The sequence below is a fragment of the Pantherophis guttatus genome, chromosome 2, assembly GCF_059756535.1.
Source record: "Pantherophis guttatus breed Tessera chromosome 2, ASM5975653v1, whole genome shotgun sequence".
Lineage (NCBI taxonomy): Eukaryota > Metazoa > Chordata > Lepidosauria > Squamata > Colubridae > Pantherophis > Pantherophis guttatus.
In genome coordinates this window covers 216,935,712-216,955,880 of record NC_142064.1, presented here as the reverse complement: position 1 = coordinate 216,955,880, position 20,169 = coordinate 216,935,712, and the positions used below count along the sequence as shown (strand labels likewise).

Here is a 20,169-nt window from a genome sequence, read left to right as displayed (position 1 = left end):
AAATGAAAGATAAGTATACATGAGATCCTTCTAGAGGAGGACACGGAAGCAGAAAGGTTTTCTTAAGGAAGCTTTCAAATTATACCTTTTGAAAAAAGTACTAGAATGTAGATTTTGAAGCAGATACTGTATAAGCTATAATTATCAAAGCAAAAAATTATTCCATTTAAACTGGGTAAAGCAATGGGACTCAACTTGAAAAATATCAGGTGGTGCAAGAAAAAGCCGAAAATGTAACTATCTAAACTTTGATAGACTGATCAAACCTTGTTGGAAAGTATAAAAGATATATAAAAACTTTACTTCTTCAAAGCCATCATAGAATAAGATGCATGACAGAAAATGCCCTTTGATTGTTCTGAAACTGACAATTGGGACCCCCTACTTGGTCATTCAGCGAAGCAGATGCTAAGTGAAACCACAACTTTAGCCACAACTTTAGCTTTTTTTTTTTTTGCTTTACAGACCCGTGATAGTCAGAAATGTGAGGATTGGTCATAAAGTTGCTTTTTCATCACTGCCATAAATGCAAACATTCACTGCCATAAATGCAAACAAGTTACTTGAAAATGAGGAATACCTGTAAAAGTTTTTTTTTTAAAAAATGGTTCAATCACTATATATTCTTAGAGATTTAAAATTTGTGCATCACCTCATAACATTCCTAGAAGACATCTTTCTAATGAGTAAAAACACTGGAGAAAACTTATTTTAAAAAAATTATTCTGGAAGTTCTGAGAAGAGCCTGGATAAGGAAGAGGGTTCCAACCAATCAGATGAGGTTTTTGGGCACCTGGAACAAGGACCTGGTTATCAGCTATCACTAAGAATCCAATAAAGTGGGTTAGAGCTTCTTTAAGTGAGAATAATCTCTTCTGGATTTCCTCTAAAGCTGATTTAATTAAGAAAGAAGCATCTCCTGTATATTTATTTTTTTAAAGGATACATGCAAAAGACAGCATATGTGTGTTGGTTTGCTTTGGATCTCAAGGACAAAAAGGGTCTTTCGGCAGAAGTATGAAATTTAGTAGCAAAGGATTGTAGGTTTCTTTCTAAGATATTGGCCAGATTTGTATGGTACACCTGAGCTACAAACTAGCCATTCACATACAAATATATAATAAGTTTCAAACTCTATAGTACATTAAGCAAAAGAAAATGTCCCAAAATACTCTTAGGTTCTCCAGAACTGTCCCACTGGTGCTTCTTCAAAGCTGGACTTTGTTTTTTTCTTTTGAAGATGTTTGAAGAAAAAAACAAGAAAGTCCAGCTGCCTCCTGAAAAAGCACCTTTGGGACAACCGTGACCTGGATGACTGAGAATCTCTACAGACCTTTCCCAGAACTCCTAATCAGGCTGGACAGTAAAGGAAGCGGAAGGTTGAGGAACACTGAACAATATCCACTGTGTCTGCGTTTATTCATAGCCTTAAAATAGAAATGTAGAAGGTTAACATTCAAATTAGGTACTTTGACTAGCATGGGTCATTGTTTGCACTTTCTTTCATTTCAAAGTCCTGTGTGCAATTGGAAGACAAGAGATTCTATCTATAAAGTCGCCCCATATCCCATTATTAAGATTATAAATAAATGCAGACAGCAGAGTTTTCATATTTGCTAAATACTCCGTTCCTCCTTTTTCATATTGTCTGGTGAAGAATCAAATACTCTGTGTTGCCCAAATAGTGGTATCATTTTAATATTTTAGACTTATTTGGTTAGCTGTTAAGCTGGATACATAGATTTATCAGGATACCTCAGTTATAATATTTGTTTTTAGTAAGATGACGTCTAAGATTTATTCCTGTTTTTTTGGAAACAATAATAGCAACAATGTTAAAATTAGATGATCAAGTTCCTAATTTTTACAGTACTTTTTAAATGATACACCTCTCTGGTGTATTAGTATTTTTTCCCTCTGTTCAATCGTTGTCCGATTCTCCAACAAGTCCTGTAGTTTTCTTGGCTTGGGAAAGCTAATTTGAAGAGTCATTAACCACAGATACACTGAATGCTTTTGTTTCAGAGCAGTTCTGTTATTAGTTGGGTCTACTCTACTCTCAGTACCTTAGATGTTGCAGAAAAGGGAAGAGGAAAACCTTTACCATTATTACCTTCTTTATTCAGAAAGCCTCAAGTTTCTTCCTTTTCTGAATAACCTTCTTACCTCAATGGTGCCTTTTAGATCAAGCATTAGAAGAAACCTCAGCCTAGATTGGTTTCACAGCAACCGACTTTTTGCAAACCAGGGGCCAGTACAGGTAGTCCTCGACTTGCAGCTACAATGGAGCTCAAAATTTCTGTTGTTAGGGGAGACATTTGTTAAGTGACTTTTGCCCCATTTTACGACCTTTCTTGCCACGGTTGTTAAGTGAATCACTGCAGTTGATAAGTTAGTAACCTGGTTGTTACGTGAAGCTGGCTTCCCCATTGACTTTGCTTGTCGGAAGGACGCAAAAGGGGATCACACATTCTCAGGATGCTTCAATGGTCATAAGTGTGAACCAGTTGCCAAGCATCTGAATTTTGATCACATAACTATGGAGATGCTGCAAAGGTTGTAACTGTGAAAAACGGTCGAAAGTCATTTTATGGTCATTAAATGAACTGTTGTAAGTCAAGGACTACCGGTACAGCTAGCCAAAGCAGCAAACGCTACTGCAGTCCATTGCGCATCAAGGCGCATTTCAGAACAGCAGAGGGAAGGAAAATAGAGAAACGCGATTGGGAAGTGATGGAGAAAATCCCGTTTCCCCTTCCCGCCCATCATTTCCCCAACTTACAGGTTTCCTTATTTCTCTAGGCACCTTCTTTTGATCGTCTCTTTGGTCAGCCGCCCCGGATCCCTTCCAATAGGTTCCACGCCCCCAACTCGAGTGGAAGCCCCCCCTGGAGCGGAGGGAGGACACCGCTGGCTCTTCTGTTGCCCGAGAAGAGACCGGCTGCCTCTTCAAAGCGCTCGCAGTCGCCAGCCAAAGGAGGAAGCGTGGCCGCGGGCATATGGCTAGAAAGCTGCCGCTTGGAGCGCCCGGCTGGCGATGTTTGCAAACAGCTCCGGCTCTTGGCAAGGACTGGCCTCCTGCTCCTTTCTCTTCGGAAGAGCCCCGTCTGCCCTCTTTTCCCAAGTGGGGGAAAGGGCCGTGAGAGAGACTGGGGCAGTGCCAGCCGGGCTTTACTTTCCGCCTTCCAGTTCCTCCTTCCTCTTTTCCCCTAGAAATGCAATATTCTCTGAATTGAAATCCCCCGGAGTAAATTCAGCGGCGTTGTGTGTTTGTGTGGAGTGGGGGGGGGGAGTGTTTTAAGCATTTCGGAGAGCTGAAAGGGAGGTAACTGCGAGCTTGCCACCAACGCCGTTGATACGGAGAAGGCAACTGAGGGTCTGAATTTCAGCCGCCGGACGGATTTGTTGTGGGACAGACGACCGCTGGAGACTGCAAGCAAAAGGAGGCGCAACTCACCTATTAAAAAAAAAAAAAAAGCCGCAAGGACTTCGGTTTTTCGCCCCAGCGGGCGCTCTTACCGTCTCCCTCACCTGGCGGAGCGTCCCGGCTCTCCAGCGTCCCTCGCTATTTCCTTCTTCGCAACTGGGGTGGGAGAAAAAGGAGGAGGAGGAGGAGGAAGAGGGCGTCCTTTTTCGGCAGCCGATATTCCCACCTTTATGCCGGCGTCGTTCAGCGGTGCTCCCCATCCAAAAAGGGGAGCCGGGCTGAGGGGACGGCGGGGGGAGGGGGACGGCTGCTGCTGCTCGCTTGCTTCCACGTGCTGGTCACTCCCTGGCCGGTCTCCCGCCTTCGCAGCGGTCCTGCAGCTGCCGTCACGCGCCGTTCTTCCTCCGCCTCGGTTTCCCGGCGGGGAAGGGATTTATGTTCGTGTCGGAGACCGGGTTGGAGCGAAATGCTGGGGCTGCTTTGACCGTCCGGCTAGCAGCGACCAAGAGGACGCCGCGGTGACAGCAACCAACCCCAGCGGCTTAAATCAAGCGGCTACGCAGCTGCTCAGCACCAACTCTTCTCTTCCGCCCCCCCACCCTCGCCCCCGCCGAAGCCGGGAAGCGGCGCGCCATCCAGTACGGCGCGGACACTTTGCAAACTCTGCGCCGGTCCTTGCCCGTTGTCGACGTGCGGAATCCAGGGGCTGTTGCGGTTTAAACGAGACCAGTAACAGAAGCTGCGGGGGGAGGAGAAAGAGAGAGGGGGGGCAAAAGCGCCTGCGTGAGCACGAGAGGGGAGAAAAAGAAAGAAACAAGAAAGGAAGCGGGAGGAGTCAAGCGCGAGAGGCGGTTGAGGTGAGGGAACTGGTTGCGGAGCTGGCCGGGGCAGACTTTTCCCAGGGCTCGCTGAAGAGAAGGAAAAGGCTGGCGGGAAAGAAACCTGCGCGCTAGACTCGCGGGACGTTCTCGGTGAAGGAAGCAACACGCCCGGCCGGCTGGGTCAAAAGCAGTCAAGAGGGCCCCGCGGGCAATGGCGGCTCCGAGTAGGAACTGCTCGGTCGGCGCTCCTTAGCCGAGAAGCGGACTTCCAACAGTGTGTGTGTGGGGACAGCTGGACTGGCGCTGGGGTCGCCGACTTTCGACACCAGCGGTCGAGCTGAGTTCCCAGGCGTTGCTGCTGCCTCCCTCCCTCCCTTCCCCGGAGCTGTGGCCAAGACCGCCTTGGACCGCTGAAGGTGCGTGGCGGCTAGCAGGGCTGGCCGGGCCATGGAGGCGCCGGCGGAGAACCCGAGTAAGGCGGCGGAGTATCTCAAGGAACTCAACAAGATCATTGAGACGCAGCAGGAGCTGCTGGAGAAGCAAAAGCTCCGGATAGACGAACTCGAGCAGCAAGTGGCCAAGCTGTACCACGAGAACGCCCGGCTCCAGGAGGAGCACCGGCGGCACCTGGCCACTTGCAGGCTGCTGCTTCTGCAGCAGCAGGGTGCCCTGTCCGCACCGCCGGGGAAGGGGCAAGAAATCACCCAGCATGAAAAGTAAGGAACGGGGAACGGGGAGCGTCTTAATCGACGTGTGGAGGGGGGCACACGTAACGTTTTAAAAGCAGTCCAGGTGACCACGAAGCATTAGCCACGAGGCTGGTAGCCGATGCTTCTCCCTGTCTTGGGGGTCTTGGCTGGGTAGTTATGAGGTTATGGATGATCTCAGACAAAGACGCGTTTTCTCCTTCACCCTCTCCATTCCCCGCTGGTTTCTTTCGTGCTTTGATTGATGCTCTTCCTAGTTTTGCCTCTTCTCTTGTGGGCCAGTGTGCAAAGGCGAATAATAATAATATAAAAAAGAGCAGAGATGTTATGTGGCAACCTCCCTCGGCTGGCTGGCGAAGTTGTCTCTCCTTCGAGGAATTTATTCCTAATTTCTTGCCCCGATCCCAAAAGGGATGATTTCTGGGAGAGGGTTTTGAACCACGCAGTTTGCCTGTGGACAGAACTGTGCCTACTGCTAAGGGATCCAGAAGGCTTCAAAGAAGAGACGTTGGGGAAAGGGTGTGAAGGATGCTGTTTTGTGCCTTCTAGTCCTGGAGAAAGAATTGGTCTTCTAGTGCAAGGCAGTGTAATGAGTGGCGTTTGCAGACTTTGGAGGTGGAGTTAGTCCCTAACGAATGAGAGTCAGTAAACATTGGCAGGTGGCCACCCTTCTGAACTGTGACTCCTTCATATCTAAACTTGTTGATCGTCAGGAACCAGTTTGCTCTCAATCATTGGGTCTATTTTCAGATGGCTTTAAGCTTCCATAATGCAATGCTTGCTGCAGATGGAAAGGCATTTAGCGATATTACTGCTTACCATAAGGCTATTTCAAAAACAGAACAACGTCTCTGATTTAAAAAAAAAAAAAAGATTGAAATTACAATTAGCACATGTCTTTAACTAGATATGGAAAACCTATTTATTAATCAGAATTCATGGCACAAAATGTTCAGGTACTTTGTTTCTTGGATTTTGTTACATTGTTTGTCTGTCTTGTTCCCCAACCCTACATAAATGTAAAAGTTTTTTGAGATGACCAGTATGTCTTCTTAAACTTAATAATTGTGATGTAGTTAAGAAAAACATTTCTCTTTTGGAACTGTTCAGCTAATGGGTTTAATTAAATTGCTCAAAAAGTGTTCATTGATAGATGTCTAATTAGTTACCAATAGTAGTTGTATTAAAGTTTTTTACAACTGGGTTAAAAGAGGCATTCCCTTCCATAGAAAAAGTGGAATGACTCTTAAAATGATGCATGCTATTACTAGTCTGCATCATTTAAAAAGAAATTTTTCGCTCAGATTGTATACCTGACAGATTTACTAACATGTATTCAAATAGTAGTATTGTCTTACAAGGCAAAATGCTGATCATAACTCTTGACCAACATTAGAAACTACCTTATTTCTGCTGCATGTGGGTTTTAAAACTGAGTTGCTGTCTACTGCAACATTTGCATCTGTATTGCAGAGTTTTGCAATTGCAAATTCATATAGATAATATTTACAATGTGTGAACTTGGAAAAATATAATCAACTGCTTATATGCAGAGGTGACTTCCATCTAGGAAAAATATGTTATATTGGATTAGGAACTATATTCCTGTACTAGTTAATGTAGTTACTCAGTGTGAAGTCCTAGGAAGTGGGCTTAAATGTTTGTTACCTGTCCAGTATAAAGATATGTATAAGTGAGGTATGTATTTTTGTTTGTTTCCTGTCCACCAAACACTGTATTGCTGGCCTCTTGTGATTTTTCTCTTGTTGTCGGCTACACTGTTTATTTTAGTAAGACATGTAACATTTTTTGCATGCTAGTAATGTTAAATTGATTTAAATCATATTGGGGCTAAATCCTGTTAAATCACTACATAAACTGATGAAATAAATGATTGAACCTGTAAGAAGAGTGGGAAACAGTTCCTTTAACCTATAATGTACTTTAGAGTAATGTATACTTCTTTTAGGAAGGAGAGGTCGTGCTTTCACAATAAGAGGGTTGATCTAAAAAAGAAACCTTAATTCTATGTATGTTTCTATTGTGTATAAAGCCAGAGAATAAAATATATAGATGTTCCTTCTGTCATATTTTAGACATTTTCTTATCAATATACCTTTACCAATTCTTACCAATTGGTATTCTTACCAATACCTGACACAATATGTATTATTTGCCATGTTTTCATTAGTTTCTTCTGATTTTCCAAGAAAGCAGTTTTTTTCTTGGAAGAAAGCAGTGAGTTACAGCTTTGAGAACCACAGTATTCTTAAAGTCTCTCTAAGTGGATTTGATGTTGGGATCAGTATTAATCTGGGGTATTTATGGAGTGCTTATAATCTTCCTGAGGTATAGTCAGAACAGCTCAGGGCAAACATTTAAAGTTACCAGGCTTCTATTATCACAAGAGATGTTGAGCCAAGAGGAGCTATTTTGTGTGATATGAATATTGATTACATACTGTTGGTTTAGCCAGAAAAATGCTGGCTCTGTTCTGGGGCTTTGTAATTAGAATCTTCAGAACTAGAGCTTGTGCTCCATTCTCTCCTTTGACTCTGTTAAGGCAACCTGCAAAAATCCATGCAGCTTTTCACTAGTATGTAGTGCAATGTTGTTAGGATATCTGAAAAAAGTATAACCATATCCTCCCCAAAACCATAATGTTAAATTGTGTATCTTACTATAAGATAACAAACTCTGATAGATATTACAGTATAGACCAGAGGTGTCCAACTTTGACAACTTTAAGACTTTTGGACTTCAATTCCCAGAATTTCCCAGCCATCAGTTGAGATTACCATAGATAGTTGCAATAAGGATGAAAAAAAATCTAATTAACCTACAGTTAAGAATGTTTTAAGACCTAACTCAGTCATGGGCTAGGGATATGATGAAGACAGTATTATGGGCCACAACAGAAAAAAACAGTGCTAGGGCACTCTGTATGCCATCATAAACTACAAATGATGGACTATGTTCTTTCTGACATTCTTGGGCAGTTTGTCTCAAGCTCTGATTGCTCCTTTATGATTACGGTAGTTTCATTGAAAGCTCTTTTGGATCAGATAGAATCAGAGTTATGTGGAATTGTCAAATTCTATTGTTTTGTAAGTTGCTGTGCTTGTAATAGTTCCATTTCTACTTTAATCCAGTATTATCAGAATTGCTAGTCTTGGAATTGGCATACCTGTATATGTAGTTCATGTAATGTGTTTTCCTGTTAAAATGATTACTTTTTAAAATGTTTACTTAATCATTTAAATAATTTATATGGCTGCCCATCTAGCATCCATGATTCTGAGTGGCTAGCAATGCTTTTTTTAACAGAAGGGGGAGAGAGGAGAGTACCTTTGAGTTAATCCTGACTTCTGGCGACTGCCTGGACAAGTCCCTGCAGTTTTCTTGGCAAGATTTTGGAAATGTTTGCCTTTGCTTCCATCCTAGGGCTGAGAGTGAGTGACTGGCTCAAGGTCACCCAGCTGGCTTCATGCCTAAAGCAGGCCTGGAACTCATGACATCCCAGTTTCTTGCCTGATGCCTTAATCACTACTCCAAACTGGCACTCTTAAGAATAAAATAACTAATTAAAACTATAATAATCACACCCCAACAGTTAATGGTAACTATCACAACAATAATGTGTAGTCCTCAGAAAATATACAGTTTTTACCTAACTAGTCTCACTTAATGTCCTGGCTATTGAGGATAATCATGTTTTTAAAACGTTTTGAATACCAACTGGAAGAGGCTCATTTGAATCTCGGAATCTCGGAGTTTGCTTCTTGAATCTCATTAGATTTATTTTCTGGTTTTATAAGGCCACCCAGCTCAAATAGGGATACTCTGGGTGGCATACAACAACAACAACAAAACAACCTGAAAAAGAACCATGTAATGTGAAAACATACACAATGCATAAATATGAAGATGATATGCAGACTGGTGGGTTCTACTTACCTTTACTAACAGTTCACAATGGGGCTGTGCGCATGCACAGAAACGTTTTGATGATGGAGTGGGTGGGCGGAGCCTCCCGCCAGTTTTACTACCAGTTCTATAGAACCGGTCCGAACCGGGGGCAACCCACCACTGTATACAGACTATAGAATGACAACCAGTCATAATAAAAGCAACCAAAGGGTTGCCTCCATATGCCTGGGGGAAAAGCCAGATGTTAAAAGGTGAGCAAAGTTTATTTATTTTTATTTTTTATAATATGTTGCCAAGTCATTTTCTCTAACCAAATCCAAATTTTTGCCCAATAATTTCTTGCTTCTGCACATATCCACCACATATGGTAATATGATCCTGGTGTCTGGTGACATTTCCAACACTTAATTGATCTATCTTTAAACATTTTTGACAATCTTTACAGTGACATATGCCATCTATAAAACATTTTATACAAATTCTCTTTGTATGCTGTTGCCATTGTTAACTTATAGTTTCTTTCCCATAGTTGCTGCCATTTATCTAACTCTATTGTTTTTATCCAAATTTTTTTGCCCATGCTATCATTGTTTCTTTTACTTGTTCTTTTAATTTAATAGAAAGTAACTATACAATTTTTTAATCATTCTCTCATCTGTTCCTGTGAGTATCTCATCCAATTCTGTCATCTCCAAGTAAAAACCATATAACTTTGCATCTTTTTCATATCTCAATTGTATTTGCAATTGTGTATACCACTCCATATCAATCCCTTGTTCTTCTAATTCTTGTTTCATTTTCATTTCACCCTTTTCTGATGAAATATCTTTATATCTAATAATATTTCCCATGTTAATAATATTTGGATGTACTAATGCTTCCATTATGGCTTGTTGAAAGCCATATTGGTATTTTCAAATAATGTTTTTCTCTAACTTTCGCCCATATTGATAATAAAGTATTTCTTACATAATGTCTTTGAAAATAACTATGTATCTTATTTTTCCCATACCATAAAAAAGCATGCCAACCCAGTTTTAGATCATGATCCTCCAATGTCAATAACCTTGTGTTTCTTAATTCAATCCATTCTTTCATCCATGATAATGTTGCTGCCTGATAATTTAATTCCCAATTTGGTAGTCCAAACCCTCCTCTGAGTCTTGCATCTTGTAGCATTTTTATATTAATTCTCGTTTTTTTCCCTTGCCATATAAATTTCATTATTATTTTATTAAGATTTTCAAAATATTTTTTTCTATTTTTTTCGGTATTGTTTGACATAAAAACAACAATCTTGGTAATATATTCATCTTAATTGTTGCTATTCTTCCCATTAATGATAATTGTAGATTCTTCCATCTCTCCAAATCTGTCTCAATTACAATTCAATAGTAATTATCCTCAATCGTAATACACCTTGCTGTTAACTGAATTCCTACATATCTTTTTTAGCAATCTGAATATCCAATTTCTCCATTAATTCCGTTTTCTGTTTCTTTGTGATATTTTTCACCAATATTTTTGTTTTTTCTTTATTGATTTTCAACCCTGCCACTTCTCCCTATTCTATTTGTTCTATTAATTTTGGCCCAACTGCTTGTGGCTCCTCTAAAATAAAGACTAAATCATCTGCAAATGCCTGTAGTTTATATTCTTCTTTTTTAATTTTAATACCTTTTATCTCTTCATTTTGTCTTATATTTCTATTTAATACTCTAATGTCAACACAAATAATAATGACGATAGAAGACAGTCCTATCTTGTGCCTTTCATAATATTAACCTTCTCTGTCATATTTCCATTTACCATCACTTTTGCTGATTCCTTATAATAAATTGTTTTAATCATATTTATAAATCTCCCCTCAAAATCCATAGTCTGTAGTTGTTTTATCATAAATTGCCAATTTACATTGTCAAATGCCTTCTGTGCATCAAGAAACATCAACACCATTTATTTTTCTGGATGTGCCTCATAATATTCCAAAGTATTCAGAATTATTCTCATATTGTCTCTAATCTGTCCCTTGTAATGTTTTATATAGCTCTGCTGGCAATCCATCTGGGCCTGGTCTTTGCCATTCTTTTATTTTTTAATCCCCTCTTTAGTTCCATCATTGTTATTCTTTCGTCTAATGCCTTTTTATAATCTTCTGGTATTTTGGGTAATTCAGATTTTTCTAGGTATTATTTTATCCTTTCTTCTGATATTGTCTCTTGTTTGCAGAGTTTCTCGTTCTGTACTATTTTCTTCTTTTCTTCATTTTGATAGCATACAGTTCCCTCATCCATTAGTTGATTGATTAACTTTTTTTCTCTCTCCTTTTTCATTTTGTATGCCAACCATCTTCCTGACTTGTTTGCATTTTCAAAAAAAATTTGCTTAGAAGTTTTTATTTTGAGTGCCAAATCCTCTTTTTCAATTAGATTCATGTTTTTAAGGTCCATTTGATTTTTAATCCTCTTATTTTTTGTATCTTTCTGTAGTTCCATTTCTAATTTCTTATACTCCTCTTCCAATTTTTTTTGAGTTTGTCTTTTCTTTCTATTCTTTTTTCCCAAATAAGTCATTGCCAATCCTCAAATGTATGCTTTTGCTGTATCCCACACATTTTGTAATGAGGTATCTTCCTTTTTATTTTCTCTAAAAAAGAAAGTCAATTCTTTCTCCATAAATTGTTGAAACTTTTACATTTAATATTGTTTGATTTAATGTCTAGCTTGATCTCTTTTTTTTGTCCCTTCCATATAATTGTAATCGGATTATGATCTGCCCATGTGCTTGCTTCAATGTTTATATCTTGTATATTTATTAATAAATCGGTTGATATCCACATCATATCTATTCTAGACCATGACACATGTCTATTTGAATGAAAAGTGTATCATTTTTCTTTCAGATATCTTCTCCAAACATCTTGGATATTTAATTCCTCCACCATTGTAAAAAAGGCTTTTGGAAGAGTTTTTCTGGGTTTCTTATTTATCTTTGTGGTTTTATAGTCCAATTCAACTTATGTTATTGCATTAAAATTGTCCATCATGCAAATATTTTCATACTCAACTTCAATTCGAGTATGAATTGAATTAAATTATTCAATTATTTTTCTGTGCAATTTTCCATAAAAATCTTCTTGATTGTCATTTGGGGCGTATATCACCATTAAGACTATTTATAGTTCATTGTTACTTCCAGAATAAGAATCTTCCCTTCTTTGTCAGCAAATATTTATTTAGGTGCTAGTGTATTTTTAATGTATAGTACTACACCTCTTTTACTTTGATATGCCAGTGCAGTAAATACTTCTCCCAATTTTTGGTATTCCAAAAGTTTTTTATGTTGTTTTCTAATATGAACTTCTTGTAAACATATTATGTCCATTTAATTTTTCCAATTTATTTAAAGTTCTTTTCCTTTTTATTGATGAATTTAATCCATTAATGTTTATCGATATTGCTTTTATTTCTTCCTCCATAGTTTACTTATTAATAGTCTTTGCTGATCTTGTCATTCTTGTCTCTTTTTGTTCTTTAACACCTTGCCCCTTCTCTTATTGCTCTTTCTTCTTGTTCCTTTGCTGCCTCTCTTATTTGATCTTCTTTTTCTTTCACTGTTTCTTCCTGGTATCTAATCTCTCTTTCCTCTCTCAATCTCTCCTCTTCTTGTAGTCCCAAATATTGATAATAAAATAGTTCTGCCTTCTCTAGCAAGTCAAATCTGTGTCTTTGCTCATGCCAATTCACCAATATTCCTTCCGGTATTAACCACCTAAAGCTCACTCCTTTTTTAATTAAACGTTTTGTCAAGAACTGGTACTCTTTTCTCAGATGACTAGTTGCAATTTCTGAATGCTCTTCATAGGCAGCCCCTTTGCAATAGTCCAACCAACCAGGCGGGGATGAAGGCATGGGTGGCCATGAACAGGGCCTCTCAATCTAGGTATGTATTATCAGTGGCACATTAGATGGATTTACAGAAAGGCAATAGCTGCCAGAGCTGCAACCTGGTCCTTGAGCAGGAGCTATGAATCCAATAGGAGTTACCCAATTCCATATCAGTGGGGGTCTGAGGAAATGAAATCCCATGCAGAGATACAGATGGAATTATCTTTGGGTGTGAGGATTTTAGAACCCGTTGCAACTTGATCTTGCCAGGATTAAGCTGCAATCTGCTTTTCCTCTATCCAGTCCCTCAAAACCTCCAGTCACTGGAAGGGAGGGGGCTTGACAGTATCTCTTGATCCCTCTTTTTATCAAGTAGGTTATGTAAATGAGCCACTGCATACAATGAAAACATAAACATATTCTAATATTTAGTGGTCATATGACTAGTTCCATCTTACTGTATTTTCATTGCCATTTTGCAAAATATGAAAGGAATTTTATAGCTTATAGCAATAAATTGCAGACAAATAATAAAATCTTAAGTAAGAGTAGGAGGGAATGTCAAGAGTAAACGTTGGAATACTGAAATTACAAATTTAAATATAGTGAGTTGGCTATTGCACACAAGTTGTTTAGATGAAAACGTCTTGTTCAATTAGGAGAACAAGGTAGTTTGGAATGGCTGCTGTCAGGAATAGTACTATTTGATTTATAGTCCTATTCTTTAAAATAGGTTCTACTTAATCCATTAATTCAGCACTGAATTCTGATGTATCAAAAAACTAGCAATTGTCATATGCCAAAAAAAAAAAAAAATCCCACCAAAAAACAAAACCTATCCTGTGTTGATGCACTTAACTCCACCTTAAATAGTAGAGGATAATATATAGCTTTCCCAATCTGTTAAATTGCAGTTCCAATCACTCTTATTATTGGTCATGCTGATTAAGATTGATAGTATTGTTTACTCCTGAACTTATATATATATATATATATATATATATATATATATATATATATATATGTATATGTATATGTATATGTATATGTATATGTATATGTATATGTATATGTATATGTATATGTATATGTATGTTGTTTTCTCAGCTTTTCGCGGGTGTTTGTATGTAGGTCTTTGGTTATTCGGGTCTTCTCCCATGTAAAATTGGAAGTGTCTTGGCGATGTTTCGACGAAGTCTCATTCGTCATCTTCAGGCTGGTGTTCTCGGCTTCGTGCTCTTGCTCCTGGAAGCACGAAGCCGAGAACACCAGCCTGAAGATGACGAATGAGACTTCGTCGAAACGTCGCCAGGACACTTCCAATTTTACGTGGGAGAAGACCCGAATAACCAAAGACCTACATATATATATGTATATATATACACACACATACATATACACAGCTTTCAATCGGAATAGCTCAGAGATGCCCACAATTACCCTTGTACCAGAAGCTTCAGTTTAAAACATGGCAATATGATTTTTCCAGTAGTAAAAAAGAAAGAAACTATACCACAACAAGATTAGAAGGGAAAGCCATCACAGTAAATATAAATTAAAGCAAATGTACTTCTGTTCTTAATGTAAAAATTATCTGCAATATCCATCTGCATGTGGTTGCTTATTTGAATTGCAACTTTATGTTTGGGTCCACATGTATTACAACATGGTTTATTTAATGAACTATTTAGTGATTCAAAAGAGCCTGGATCCACACAACAATCTTAAAATATAAATCCTGGTTTGCAAACTGCATTGGCTGACTTCGCATTACATTCTAAGTCACAAGCAAATAAACTACCCTATTTATATATTTAGTAGATTAATATGGCCATCATCTGAAATACATGATTCTGGGCAGCTAACAATATTAAAAAGGGATTACCAAATGTACAAAAAACATAAAACAGCACTCAGAAAAAAGTAAAAGTGATTAGATATTTAACCAAGAAATAGTGTCCATCCTACACTTGGGGCCATGACAGAAGGCCAACAGGCCCAGGAAAATGCAATATCCAGAGAGAAATTATTCCAGAAAGAGGGTGCCATAACCAAAATGGCCCTGCCAGCTGACTTATAAGCCCTGCCACTTATTCCCAGTGGGACCCAGAATATACCCTCCTGCCAGGCTGAATGAAATGACTAGAAACAACGGGATAGATGGTCCCATAAGTAATGGAACACCATGAAAAGCTTTAAAGGTGATTCATCAACACCTTGATCTATAGTCAGAAGCATACTGGTAGCCAGTGCATCAGTTATGTCACATGTACAGAAAAGCAGGCACCACCACCGCTGTACTCTATACCAGCTATTCAAGGGAAATCCCATATAGAATCCATTCACAATAATCCAATCAGGTCATTATGGAATAAATAAATGAACTAGCTCCCCCAACATCAATCAATCAAGGAGAACTTACATCCACTCGATACCAAAACATAGATTTACACCAATCAATAATATCTTTCCTCAATACAATCAAAAACACAACAAGAATTATTACCACTCCTAGCCAAATACACTCCTGATCCAGGAGTGGGCACGTTTGAAGAATAAAAACCCTCCTAGCCATGGCTACCATCTCCCCTTAAAGCAGGAGCCATGAGTGCAGGGGGAACCCCAGATGGCATACCAGTTCTGTCAATGACAATGCAAGCCCTCCAGAACCAAAGATGGAAGGTCCCCAGAACCAGGAGTTCCAAAACCCCAAAGCTGTTCAGTTTTGCTAGTGTTCAACTGAGGCCATCCAGGTCCCCATAGTCTCCAGGCACTGGGAGAAAATCTCTGTGCCTTATGCCAGGGGTGAAATGCTCCCGATTTGGAGGTAGAGATGGCGGGTAGTTCAGAGAACCGGTAGCAAAAATCCCTGGCCTCCCTGCCCAGGCCCACCCAATCGCCCGGTCCCCACTTGCCCACTTGGCAGCTTGCTGCTTCTTTTGGACTCGCTCGCTTTTCCTGCCTTCCTGCAGTCAATTGCATCAGCTAGCAACTGAATCTTCTTGCCTGCAATCAATCCAATTGGTGAGCAACTCAATCTGCCTGCCTTGTGCCTTCAATTTGGTAAGTAACGGGGTTAATTGGGGGTTTTTTTAGGAGTTTTTTTTTTTTTTTAGTCATAGCAATTTAAAGTTAAGGAAGTTTTAAATTTAGCTGCTTTTATCTAAAAATATAAATAAAATAAAATAATAAAATACTTGTGCAGCTTTCTGAGATTTGGTGTATTTCTATAATATTTCACTCTAACCACACAAACACAAAATCTCACAAAGCTGTATGTGGCATTTTGTTTGGAAAAAGTATGAAAGTTAGTTTTTTAGCTTTTTCTGGCTGTTGCAGGGGCCATTTTGGGTGAAGTGCACCTGCTTTTACACAGTGTGTGGGTCAGTTGTGTTGTGTTGTGTTGTGTTCTGTGTGTAAAGTGTGAAAGTTGGTTTTTGGTACCTCTTATTGTTTTGTGTACTTTATTATTTTTATTATTTATTATTATTGGCCACGTCCACCAGGTCACCTGGCCACAAAGCCACACCCACTGGGTCACCTGGCCACCAAGCCATGCCCACCAATTAAGCCACACCCACAGAAGCGGTAGGGAAAACTCACCCCTGCCTTATGCCTTAACATGACATTTAAACACATCATTAACCCTCATACAGTATTAATTTATGAAGTAAAATAGACAAAATATTTCATTCTTAAACAACTGAATGTTCTCTTAAATTTGCATCCAAGAATAAGAATTTAACACCTTCTTTCAGAAGCCATACCTATGTATCAGTGGTGAAATCCAATTTTTTTTACTACCGGTTCTGTGGGCGTGGCTTGGTGGGCGTGGTGTGGTGTGGCTTGGTGGGCGTGGCTTGGTAGGTATGGCAGGGGAAGGATACTACAAAATCTCCATTTCCACCTCACTCCAGGGGAAGAATACTGCAAAATCCCCATTCCCACCTCACTCCAGGGGAAGGATACTGCAAAATCTCCATTCCCACCCCACTCCAGGGGAAGGATACTGCAAAATCTCCATTCCCACCCCACTCCTGGGGGAAGGATATTGCAAAATCCCTCCCCACTCAAGGCCAGCCAAAGGTGGTATTTGCCGTTTCTCCGAACTACTCAAAATTTCCGCTACCAGTTCTCTGAACTGCTCAAAATTTCCGCTACCAGTTCTCCAGAACCTGTCAGAACCTGCTGGATTTCATCCCTGCTATGTATCCTAACATATCAGTGAGTCAAAATATAAAATGTTTTTATTTTTTGGAGACTTAATTGATATGAAGAAGATAGCGATTCTTAACCTTTTCTTTACTACAGACCCCCTTTAAATACCTTTTGTGGCGATGGACCAGGGCCACGAACACCGAAGACTTAATTCAATATTTAAATCATAATATTTCTTCAAGCCTTCATGGATCCCCTGTGACAACATCACACCCTTCCAGAGGTCTGCAAACCACAGGTTTAACTGATAAAAATATAATTACGGCAAACATTGTGTAGTCAGAGAAAGACAAATTCTCTCTTACTAAATTTTTAAAGTATAATATTACTGAAAAATTTAAAAACGAGTAAAAATTCAAAACTAAAATTAAGAAGGAAAAAAGAAAAGAAAAAGGTAAAGTGCAAAAAAGAAAAAATAAGGAAAAATAGAAAAGAAAAAAGTTACAAAGAACTGGCTTCCAATTTTATTTACAGCAGTTATAATTACAGTTGTTTTATTTCATACCTGTTACATTGTGATCCTCTTCTTTCTAGCCTACCTAATAAAAACCATAGATAATAAATCATTTTTTTTGTTTTATATAAAAGTTCAGAAGTTTTCCAGTGTACAATATCCCCCCCTTTCTCTTATTTCTATCTCTAGTCTAACTTTTAATCATGTCACCCTTTTATTAAAAGATGTTTTCTTTCTATCCAACATCTCTTGCCCACTTTGGTACTTTAAATCCGGTTCATTTTCAACTTACCTCCCGTATTTCACACTCTACATCTATTTGTATTAAGATATAATCATTATTTCATTATTCAAAGTTTCAATACACAATTCTAATACCAATCCCAATATTATTTAGACATACAAAATTATTCTATAAAGTCATATTCTTTACGATTCATCAAATCTATGTAATTCTGATAGTAATACACATGTTTATATTGAAGTATATTTTTTCATTATTTAGTTGCTCAGTGTTTCAATATATTATTGCAATGCCAATCCCAATATTATTAAAAGATACTTAATACCATCATTCAATCTCTAGCTTCCCCATTTTACTGTTACTTTTATTCCATAGTATAAAGGCATGTATATACAAATGTTTCCCCCTTCTCTTATTTCTACCTAACTTCTAATCATGCCACCATTCTAAAAAAGAAGGGAAAGAAAGAGAAAAAGAAAAGCAAATCAAAACATTAAAAAAAGAAAGAGAGAAACCTTTTCTTTTCTAACCATCATTTCTTGCCCGCTTCAGTACTTTAGTTGCTATGCTTTTGACTTGCCTCCCATATTCCTCTCTTGGATCTTTATCTCTGTCTGCATCTACTTCTTGGCTATGCATTCTCTTTTCATCCCTCTTAAAATATTTTTTCCCTGATTTAATTCATCAATCACTATTATTTTTATTATTACTTCCTCCTTGTCTTCTTTTGTTCGCTGGTTCTTTGGTTTTATCTTTTCCTCCATGCCTTCTGTTAGCTCTTCCCTTTTCTGAGCATCTAGAACTTTACTCCTCATTCCTCGTATAGTATTTTCCATTTTTTCCGTAATCTCCTTAAATCCTTTCTCCATGGTGTCCTTTGTGCTTTGGAAAATCAAAGTCATCTCCTTCAAAGTTCCACTCATTTCTTCCTTATGAAGCATCTTATTTTGTTTTTTTTTTCTTAAAAAATCCCACTTTTGTCCAGTAATCCAAGAACCATTTATTTATTTAGCCCTTCAAGAAGTACACTAATCACAGTCCAAAGAACAACATTCAATACAGTAATTATTTGTTTGAGTTCTTCCAAACTTATGATTGTATCATCAATGATAGTAATAAGCTGTTTCGTCTTTTCAAGAGCCTCTTTTTCAATTTCATTCAATTATTCAAGGCATCAAGATTTTTTCCAATGACTTTTTATACATTGTGTGTCCAAAATAAGTCTTAGTTTTGTTATTGGTGTTTCTAAAGATGGTTTTGGTTTTATGTGGTATTGAGTTATTTGTTCTTTAAATCCAGGATATTCTCAAGAATCTTCCCCAGCTTCACAAATCAAAGGCATCCATTTTTCTTTGCTCAACCTTTCTGATGATCCAGCTTTCATTGCCAGATGTTACAGCTGAGGAAACTTTAGCCTTGACAAAACCATTGTTTTAATGTAATGTCTCTGCACTTACATACTTTGATTATATCTGTCACAGTCTCTTTTCAAGTAGCAGACAATTTTTCCTTTCAGGCTCTAGTTATACCATCCTGGTGAATTTTTGCATCTAGGAATATAAATATGGTACTAGACTTCTTTTGTGCCTAATTTGCATTAAATTAGCATTGTTGACATAATTTTAGTTATTTTAATACTAAGTAGATAGACTTTTAAATTCCTTTCTCTCTCCCCTGCACTAGTCTACTTTACTTCCAGTAATTAAAGTATTATCACCAGCATATCAGAAGTAATTGATGTTTTTATTAACTAAATATAGACCTCACTGTGTTTGTGTGCAGCGTATGGTATATTGTCAATTTAATTGCCAAGCTGTCCATGCAGGTATGTCCATGCATACAATTGTCTTTCACGTTGCTGAAAGAAGGTATGACCTATAAGAACTGAATTTTCTTGGAAGAGTCTTTTATTTTTCCCCCTGCGTCTGACATTAAATGTTCCCATTATTTCAGATGCTCTTTTACTTCCACCAGCATTCTAATCTTCTGTCATTTTTCAGATTGTCAAATTGTTATTGAATTGTTCAAGTTCAACTTATTTTGCAACACTGTTACAGCTTGGACTTTGATTACTGTTACATTCATTGGCATTCTTTGAACTGAAACTTAGGTCATTCTATTATTTTGCAGGGTTATATCCAATGCGGAGTTTTTTTTCAGCACTGAGAATATATCTGGTAAAAAAATCTTCGCATTAGCAACAGGAAGGGCATGCACCAGTAAACATTCAGCTCCATTCAGTTGCCCAGACTCCACCCCGCAAGGGATTATGGGGTTGTTAAAAGAGGATGATGATATCCAACTACAAATTCTGACACTCTTTCGTTAATAATAACTACTCTCTCTTTTTCTTCTACAATTCTAGTCTTCAGAGGATTATCTGCAAAGATCATTTGATGTGACAAGATCCAATCTAGTTCATTTGAGCTGCTGATTTCCATAGTATAAGATTTTATTTTATTTATTTACTATTTTATTTGC

At 38.4% G+C, this 20,169-nt stretch overlaps 1 protein-coding gene across 9 annotated transcripts in view; it reads left to right on the top strand.

Moving 5' to 3' along the window:
• The first annotated feature begins 4,052 nt into the window (after positions 1 to 4,052).
• IQSEC1 (IQ motif and Sec7 domain ArfGEF 1) overlaps positions 4,053 to 20,169 on the top strand; it is a 298,864-nt gene continuing 282,747 nt past the window's right edge. For 7 of the 9 annotated variants that reach the window (XM_060688352.2, XM_060688354.2, XM_034437789.2 and 4 more), the window contains exon 1: positions 4,234 to 4,964. In XM_060688352.2, coding sequence (XP_060544335.1) covers positions 4,696 to 4,964 — 269 coding nt within the window. In that variant the 5' untranslated portion in view covers positions 4,234 to 4,695. Of the gene's footprint in view, positions 4,965 to 5,753; positions 5,912 to 20,169 lie in introns of those variants that run through there. The other 2 variants (XM_034437795.2, XM_060688350.2) reach the window with 2 other exon arrangements.